At 35.2% G+C, this 9,509-nt stretch overlaps 1 protein-coding gene across 1 annotated transcript; it reads right to left on the bottom strand.

Annotated features, from left to right (window-relative positions):
• Window positions 1-465: 465 nt before the first annotated feature.
• On the bottom strand, window positions 466-1,170 carry LOC110897940 (cell wall / vacuolar inhibitor of fructosidase 1). The gene has a single exon (XM_022144672.2). It carries the CDS (start codon window positions 1,165-1,167, stop codon window positions 607-609), a length of 561 nt encoding a protein of 186 aa, XP_022000364.1. The 5' UTR covers window positions 1,168-1,170; the 3' UTR covers window positions 466-606.
• Between the last annotated feature and the right edge of the window lie 8,339 nt (window positions 1,171-9,509).

Below are 9,509 nucleotides of genomic sequence, written 5' to 3'. Positions count from 1 at the left end.
ATTGAAATGTTTAAAAGTACCGCCGTAAAAAAATAAAAATTCGAAGTGGTGTTTTTTCGACCCCTTACAACAGTTGTAAAAAGCCGATGACATAAGCATCATATTACTTTTTACAGCATTTACGACTACCGTAAATGAAAAAAAAAATAAGTTTTGTTTTTTCGATAAGTTGATTTTTTAAAGATTTTTGGTAAAAATACTATTTTGAAAAAAACCCTTTCGAAAGATCGAGTTCTTAGGTCGAGTTCTTTAAATTCTCACCACTCGTATAAGTTTTCATTTTACCCTAACCCTCCCTATATACATATATATTATATATTTTATTACAGATAAATATTACTTTTAAAAGCATACACATATAATTGAATGGAGTGTACAGCATGCATCTTTTCTCAAAGTTTTTTATCATCAACGAAAAAGGGTCACAGAGGACAAAAAATATTGTGGGCCGTTTTTGTTCATACATTATACTTGTATGCTCTACTTTTTTTATTTATTTAAAAAAAAAACTAATTTATGCTAAGTACAAGTTTCATTATAACACATACTAATCATGCCGTTAAAACACATACTAAATTTAACGGGATACATAAACACACCCAAAACTCATAATAACATCCTAATAATAGCTCTAGCAACGTTAGCAACATTTTCAATATCCTTATTCATTTTTGTTAAGGGTGACTTCTGACCGCGGTCGCTAAAGCTCCGTTCACAAGCTTGAGCCTCAACCGCGGTGTCAGCCATCCCGTCCTCCGCAAACTTTGGTTGACCACCATCCAACGCTTGTATGGCTGAGGGCACATCTGCCCTCACCACAGCGACATACATCTGAGCGCACTCGTTCAGAGCATGTCTCAGCTCTGGACGAGACTTATAAATAGACTTGATTTGTTGTATGGCTCGAGTCGCCTTAGCCTTGGTTGCACCAACCATGATGAGCCCCAAGTCACTAATATCACCATTTGAGCTCTTAGGGTTTGTCAAGAGAGTTGACATGCATAAATTGTATGAGGGTGTGGCTTTGCATGTGGTTTCAATCAACCTTCTATCTCCCATGGCTATGAATGGAGTTTGAAGGAGATGAAGTGAGAGAAATAAGAGGAGATGGACCTTCATAGTGAAGAAGTGTTTGATCAAAGATGAAATTTGATTTCTTTCATACATGTAATGTCAATGGTCTATTTATAAAACCAACTAGTTACTTTCTTAGAGTTGAAATTGACATGTGTGAGAATAATGTACTAGTTGTAATGTATATTGTACACGTTTGATGTTGGCTAGTGTTCTGGATTTTAAATTTTAGTTTGAACAGAATATTATTATAAATAAAGTTGAGTGACATGATTTTCAAGGAATTTTAAATATTTTGAGATAGTGGTAATTTAGTAATATTTCAGATTATTGCTTCCTACTTTTATAATAGGTGTGATTATTTTCCTTTTGCAATAAATATAAATGAAACAAACACAAACTTTTAATAAACGTGAGGAAGTTAATGAAATTTGTTACAGTGTCTTTTTTTAAATCAAAAATCAGTTTCATAATAACAGTAATTAATTATATCATATCTTTAAAAAAAATTGTGCCTAAATGTATAATGATAAATAGGAAAAAATAACTTCTAAAGACCCGAAATATCATAACGCTATGTATATTTTATCTTATTTCCAGAATTTGACATAGACATATATCCGTCACGCATTTCCTTAGGTGGATAATTATTACTTTACAAAACAAATCTATTATTGTCAAATTTCACCCAGTAGGGAGAAAAGAGCATTAATGGGTAAGTACTAGGGGTATGAATTTTTGACACGACCTGAAAACACGATGTGAACTTAGGCTGCACGGGGTGCAGTCGGTGAGTGAATTCGGGGACCCCCTTCACCGATTAGGGGGGGCTGCCATCGACGCGGTGAGTAGAGAGAGGAGAGAGGAACGGTGGTGGCTCACCGAAGAGAGAGGGAGGAGAGAGAAGGGGCTTGTCCAATCAATGATTTCCTTTTTTTTTTTTTTTTAAAAAAAAAAAAAAAAAACCAATTCACCTAAGAGGGGAGTGGCGCCATCAAATTGGGGTGTTAGGGGAGTTTAAGAGGGGACTTGACGTGGCACACGGGGATTGGTTGGGCGTAAGAGAGGGGACTCACCTATTAGGTGAGCACCCCCTTCACCCTTAACATGAAATTTGCAGGTTTGGGTTTAGTCTAACCGGGTTCGGTTCAGTTTCAGGTTGAACCTGCCAACCCGTTTAGCTAAACGGGTCAGGTTCGGGTTAACCCGGTCGGGTTGATGGGTTGACCCGTTTAACCCATTTTTATAATATTATATTTTTTACAATACGTTTTATGTTAACAAATTAATTTGCTGTGTATTTTATGAATTTATGCTATACTTATAACTTAAAAATAGAAATTGATATAAGATTTTATGATTTTAATGTAATATTATTATCTAATTTGTGTTTTTTTGTTGTAATAGATGTTAATTTTAATATATTAATATGATGAAAAAGAAAATAAAAAAAATCGGGTTGAACAGGTCGGGTTCGGGTCAACCTGTGAATATTCGGGTCAGGTTCGGGTTCATATGTGTGAAACGATTTTCGGGTTCGGGTTCGTCTAAAATTTTCGGGTTCGGGTCGGGTTGAACCCGCCAACCCGTGAACACGACCCGTTTAGCACCCCTGGTAAGTACCTTAACCTCAACTAACCATCACCCGTCACGTCAAATTTAGCTCAAAGTACCCATTAATTAGTAAGTACTTGCGACGCCTATCCATGTCATAAACTTTATTTTTTAGTTGTTTTTTTAATTTACATAAAGTCTCAAAATTAAATTTCATTAATATTAAAACTTAACATTACATAAAAATAAAACCGAAAACTGAAAACCTTACATTAAAATAAAACAAAATACTTAAAACATTACATGACATAAAACCTAAAATATTACATAAAATTAAAACATAAAACTTAAACATAGTTCTTAACAATTTGTCACGACGAAACATGCTCAAAGTACTCGCTGTAGGGTGTTTGTAGTTCACAAGGGTCACTTAAATGATTTCCGCTTCCGAGAGGTCGTTGTGGGGATTTTCCACATTCAAGAACCTTCTATGGAATCTTGAACACTTGAAACTGACAAATGTGAAACGTGAGTCTACTTGATCCACAGTTTGAGTGGTCTCACCAACGTGGATACAAAATTGGTGGAACACCTGATTACAAAAAGTAGCCCTTCCACTAGGGAATGAGTGTTCATGATGGATTGTGACATAAGACATTGTCAACGTGATGTCTTCCTCTTTGGTCCATGGGATCCTTGCCATTTTCAGATGAGATTTTTGAAGATTGGAATATAAATTAGAGAGGTTTTGGTATATGGAAATATAAAATTAAGAGAGTTTTGTGAATAAGTTGGTTAAATAGAGAAAGTTAATAAATTATTTAAATTTGAATTATTTTTTTTAATAGGCGTAAACGGTCAAATATGGGTCCAATGGTCAGAAAAGCATCGAACCACACAATCCTCATGCGGGTACCCGTGCTAGCTAGCTGAACCCGCTAAGCCTAACCGCGGGGTTGGCGACAGTGTGCTGGCCCGGGTTCAAAGCCGAAGACGCCTACCCGTGGAGTGCCCCAGTTGGGCTAAAGTTTAAATACACAATCTCTCACTATTAGAAAGTCATAGGAAGGGTATTAAATAATCTCCGATTGAATTCATTCAAGCGACGATGAATTCAACTCATCAAACTCTACGATATGAGATTTTAGGTTTTCGCTTTTAGTTTTTTAGCTTGTAGATTTTAGAATTTTTGTTTAGATAATTGTGTCTTGAGTACTCTTGTGCCTTTTTATTTAACATTATGTCTTTTATTTATTTGCGACTCATTTTGTATTTTTTTTCTCGACGTTGTGTTATATATTTCTCAGCATTGTGCTATTCCCTGAGCTATTATATTTTCTATGGCACTTTTATCGAAAGGATTTTTATTATTAGCATGAATTTCTTGATTATGTGATATATATATATATTAAATTTACATTCACAGAAATAACAGCTAAATAGCTTAAACCAGCGGCTCTCATACCACTTCTGTCACAAGCCCCAACCCCACCCTGGGCGGGAGTCGTGAAAAGTCTGGTGGTACCAATATTTATTAAATTCACAGAGTTTATAAAACACCGAAGTCTTATTATTAAACAACTGGGATAAAACTCATATTCCAAACAAATGTTTTTATAGGGATAGATCCTATTTTGACAAAACATAATTTCCTTTCTTTAATCTGGTGACATAGCCACTTTATTTAAGCTTTCAGTGCTTCATACATGTTCTTTTACTTTCATAGTAAGTTACCTGAAACATGTTTAAAAACATTTGATCAGCAGGAAATACTGATGAGTTCATTCATTTGTACAAAGCATATTCTTATAATTACAACATTTAGAGTTTTTACATTTGTTTATCTTACCAAACTACTATTGGCTAACTCATTGTCCAATAGTAAAGAAACTATTTTAAAACAATATTTGTCGCTCGGTGACAGTTCCTGTGACTATGGTCATATCACTCATTGGCTAACCCATTGTCCAATAGTGAAGATTACCAAGTAATGTATACAAAACCCCACATACTAATAGTAGTTTCCCAGTAAGAATACAAAGACTTAATCACTGTAATATAAGTATCAATTGGAAAACATTTAGGGTTTTGAAAGCATTTAATAAAAAGAGAATGACTCACTTGCAGATTTAGGGTTTGGTACTAGCCTTCTGGTTTAATGCTTGTATTCCTAATTAAACACACAACGCACACGTATTAGTGTATTAACTCAATTCAGCTTAACAATAATCACGAGATCAAAACCCACAACGAATGACAAAGTATATCCTTATTCAGGCAGCACTTAAATATCCGTTGGCTCGATTTCAATCGATCGGACAAAGTACCGTACCAGTGATTCGAGTTATTACTCTGATAATGGGCAGAGTTTCAGGGTTTCGGAGTAGTATCAGAGCAGTCCAGAGCGAGAGAGAAAGAAAGAAAATGTAAGTTGAGCAGTTCAGAATGCTGAATATACGTCCTTTTATAGCCGGAGATCCACCAGGTCGCGTCGCGCGACCAATTTCTTCACTCCGCTTCGCGTAGCCCGACGAGATTGGGCTAGGCTTAGGCTTCATGAGTTATCAGGTACGCACGCCACGTGGTGCTAGGTGTCCTTAGGAGGTTACTGGAGTGTCGCGTCACACGACCAAGAATAGTTAACACCGTCGCGTAGCGCGACATGGTTGAAGGCAGGGCTCTTTCGTTTTTCGTGCTGATTCTCGTCGTGCATTCTTGGAGTTTCGGTTTCGAGTTGTTATGGCTTTATCGAGAGTTGTTACACAAACTAATGTTCATAAACACAAATGGAAACAAAAGAACACAAACAAACGTTCATAAACAAAATATATAATTTTGAAGTATTTAAATAGAATATAGAAACTAAATACACTAATCAACTATCAAACACAAACCAACACGTGACCGAATGTTCACGAATATAAATGAACGAACGCGGGCTCTGTTCATGTTCGTTTATTTAACTAAACAAAAAAAAATTCTTGTTTCGTGTTCGTTTATTTAATGAACGAACAAACACAAACAAACTTCCCACCGAACGGTTCACGAACTATTCGCCGAACGTTTTGTTCATTTGCAGTCCTAGGTAGTTGTCTATATATCTCCTATTCTTTTATAACTCAATAATTCATCAAAACATGATTATGTGAACTTGAATTAGATAATTAGTGATGTTAATTTGTTGAAACTTGAATTAGTGATGTTATTTTGTTGAAATGGAATTAAACAATTTCCCGACCTGACCTGACTTGTCGAACCGACCTGAAAATTTTTATGCATGGTTTTATAAAATTAGAGCATCTAAAACCTGTAAATTTACTGGACAAAAATATTGGATCCGCCACCAATGAGATTTATAATAAATAACTTGTGAGTTTGTATTCTTGTTAACGAGTATCATGCAATGAGTTAAGATGTGTGGAAACTGAAAGTTGAATACTTGGATATTTACGTATTTTGTTATAAATATTAGTAAATTTGTGATATTTTAACATGTATAAAATTTTCAAAAAAAAAAATCCTTATAATTTACCAAGTCTGAGTACTCCCCGTCTGACCCACCTGATAGCTTCTAACGTCTGACCGGTCTAATAGCTTCTAACGACTTCTTCAGCCTAGTAAATGAATAAATTTAAGCTACCACAACAAATGGTACGTGCACATATCTCATTAGCTCATATTAGGGAATTTTATCACTTTGATCTCTCACATGAATGCTTGATTCAATTCACTACTTTGATCACACACAATTATTATTTTTATTCAATTCATATACACATTTGGATGGTCCAACGATGAAAGTAGGATGGTTAAAAACCCAAAGCCGAATGGTGTAATGTAGAATTAATTGTTCATGCAGAATTGTTTTGAGGTAAATGCAAGAAGTGAATTATGAAGAACCAAAAATATTAGGGATACATAAAGTGGAATTCAAACCCTAAATATTAGGGATACATAAAGGGATTTTATGTGGTTCGGTCTCGATGTGAGACTTACGTCCACGGGCTGTAACTGGCATTTTATCTTTTAATTTGCACACAAAATCTATATATATAATAAACAAACAAAGTGTGGGACACGTGTCACTACATTGTGCAACCTCACAAACTTTTTGGCGGGAAAATTAGAGAAATGTGATGTTGCTACACGGGATCCGTGTATTGTATCCAAACCCACATGGATTGACCCGGGTATATAAGGAACTAAAAAACCCTAATGTGTGAAACTTGTCATTCTTTTCTTCCGTAGTCTCTCAACCCTAATCAATTTCAATGTCGTTCGTCCCTGATTCATCATCAGACTTCCATCATCAACGTCTTAATTCGAAAAATCTGTTCGTGTAATATGTTCGATGAACATGTTTACGAGATTGAGCGTTTGATTCTGATTGTTTTCTGGTTTTATAACATGAAACAGTGGAGATTTAAGGAAGTTTAGGGGTTTGAGAAGCTAGGGTTTGTGGTTTTGGTAAGTTTTTTCGATCTATAATGTAATCCATGTCTGATTGTTATCAGTATGATTATAGTTACGATTCACAGTGTTTTAGTCATTTTAGTCTTTTTTATTGTTTCACATAGATCTCATCTACATTCTCCACCATTGGCTTCATTCTATCTTAAATGGTAATCAAATATGACAAATCGATGGTTTTTGTGATTCAAAGTTTGTTCATCTTCCAAACACTAAATTTTCCCTTCCATCACCAAATTCGCATATTTAATAACCCGTTTCAAGTTAAAAACCCTAACTAAGAGCATTTCATCTTCAGATCTGCTGTTGCTTTGGTTAATCTAATCTTGGGAAACCCGTTTCTGAATCTCATTTCATTCAGATACGATGATTCTTCATATATTGTATTTTTGGTAAATCTTCATGAATGGGAAGATTGGTAAAGACTGTTAATGTGGTGTTTTCAGTTGTGAAGCGAAACGATTAATCGTCTTAATTATTAGGTTAGGGTATTTGGTAAACTTACCAATTTGACTTGATCGGTATGTGTATAGCTGATGCTTGATAGTTTGTTTTCTGTAATTTACGAATTTGGTAGTATTTAAAAAGCAAACATCTGCATTTCGCTTTTATTGTTTTCCTTATATTGAGCCGGCAATAATGGATTTTAAACCATCATTTATGGAATAGTTTAAATATTTATGACTTATTTATTTGTCAAACTTGCTTACGTTTACAGCCTGGTTCAGTGGGATCACTAACACAATGTTTTATAAAGAGGAATCGCAACGCTCAAACGTATAACCTCTACCTCAATTTGACCGAAGGTAACCATTTTAAAATGATGATTGTTATTGTTTTTAAGCAACAAGTTGAGATCTTTTTGTTCATATGGTAAAATTACTTAACAGTTAGCAATATGCCCATTTGGCAGCTTCAAATGGTGATGGGAAATTCCTTTTTGCTGCAAAGAGGTTTTGGGGCATTATCTGCACAGATTATATAATTTCCCTAAATGCTGATGATATATCAAAAGGCAATAGTGGTTACGTAGGAAAGTTGAGGCAAGTTAGTTATAAATGACTGAATGAATTAGTTTGTTTTAGCAGTAATCTTTTATTGAAAAATCATATGTTTTGTTATGACAGATACAATTTTATTGGGACCAAGTTTACAGTTTATGATGCACAACCTGTTAATGCTGCAATTTTAGCACCAAAATGTCATTCCTCGAGGATGGGGAGCGTCAAACGTGTATCACCAAAATCCCTACTGGAAATTATCCAATTTCCAACATTTCATTTGAAGTATATAACCCGGGAACTAGGTATAATAATAGTATATGACACCTTTACTTTAAAATACAATTTTTGAATAAATTACGGAATTGTAAATGCATGAAAACTGTCATACCTAACAGTTTTCCAAGAGCATTGATTTATTTGCAGTAAAAATCTAAATATGGCGATCAGAAAATTGATCACACATCGGTTTTGGTATTGTTGGAACCTGAAGGTTTATACATGTAGGTTTACATAGTTTCAGGGTTGTTTACGTATTTGTTTAGTTTACTTGATTGGGCCGATTTTGTAAGGGTTGGGTTAGTTTACTATATGTCGCAATGGGCCTAGGGTTTAGCCCAGTTGTTTTGTATTTAAACAAACCTCAACCTCTTGGTTGAGGTTGTTCGTTGGTTTGTTGGTTGCGACACAAGGGAGCCGAATCCAGTTAAGAGTCTTGTATCAGTCATCGTTTAGCTTTGAATGCAAGATCTCTGGTTTGTGTTTTAATCATATTATTGTTTAGTTATTTGTTCTTGAATCAACTTGTGATTGTATTCCGCACCTTCACAAGTTAAGATTGATATCATTGAAGGATCCTAAACGGGTTTTACAATTGGTATCAGAGCCAAGAAACCATTCTTGGTTCGGTTTTGATATCAATCGGATTCAAGAACATCAGTTGCTACTAATCCGGTTTTGGTGTTTGTTTTGCAGTGAAAATTATCAAACATTCAAACTGTTCTCCGTGTAAATCATTGAAAGATATCACTGATTTTAGTTTGTGTGATTTCAGAATATTGTTAGCTGATTTCTCGGGAGTTGGTGATCAAAGAAAATTCAAAGATTACGATATCTTTGAATTTTTGAAAAGTGCTGAAAATCAGGGATTACGAGTCAACAGTGTTTATCTCATATCTGTTTTGCAGGTTTCGACTCGCAACCATTAGCAGTCTCGGCTTGTACTGTTCCAGTCTCGACTCGCAACCGTTAACTGTCTCGACTTGTACTGCTCCAGTCTCGACTCGCAACCATCAACAGTCTCGATTTGTTCTGTTCCAGTCTCGACTCGCAACCATCGCTGTCTCGGCTTGTGTGGATTTAGTCTCGACTCGTAACTAACTTCGTTCTCGAGTTGTCTGATTCTTAGTC

The sequence above is a fragment of the Helianthus annuus genome, chromosome 13 (assembly GCF_002127325.2).
Source record: "Helianthus annuus cultivar XRQ/B chromosome 13, HanXRQr2.0-SUNRISE, whole genome shotgun sequence".
In the NCBI taxonomy this organism is placed as follows: Eukaryota; Viridiplantae; Streptophyta; class Magnoliopsida; order Asterales; family Asteraceae; genus Helianthus; species Helianthus annuus.
The sequence above is the reverse complement of the archived record's forward strand: the minus strand, read 5'-3'. Positions and strand labels throughout refer to the sequence as shown.

Coding starts and splice junctions, on each gene's coding strand:
- LOC110897940 (XM_022144672.2), bottom strand. CDS start 1,167: ATGTATGAAAGAAATCAAATTTCATCTTTGATCAAACACTTCTTCACT.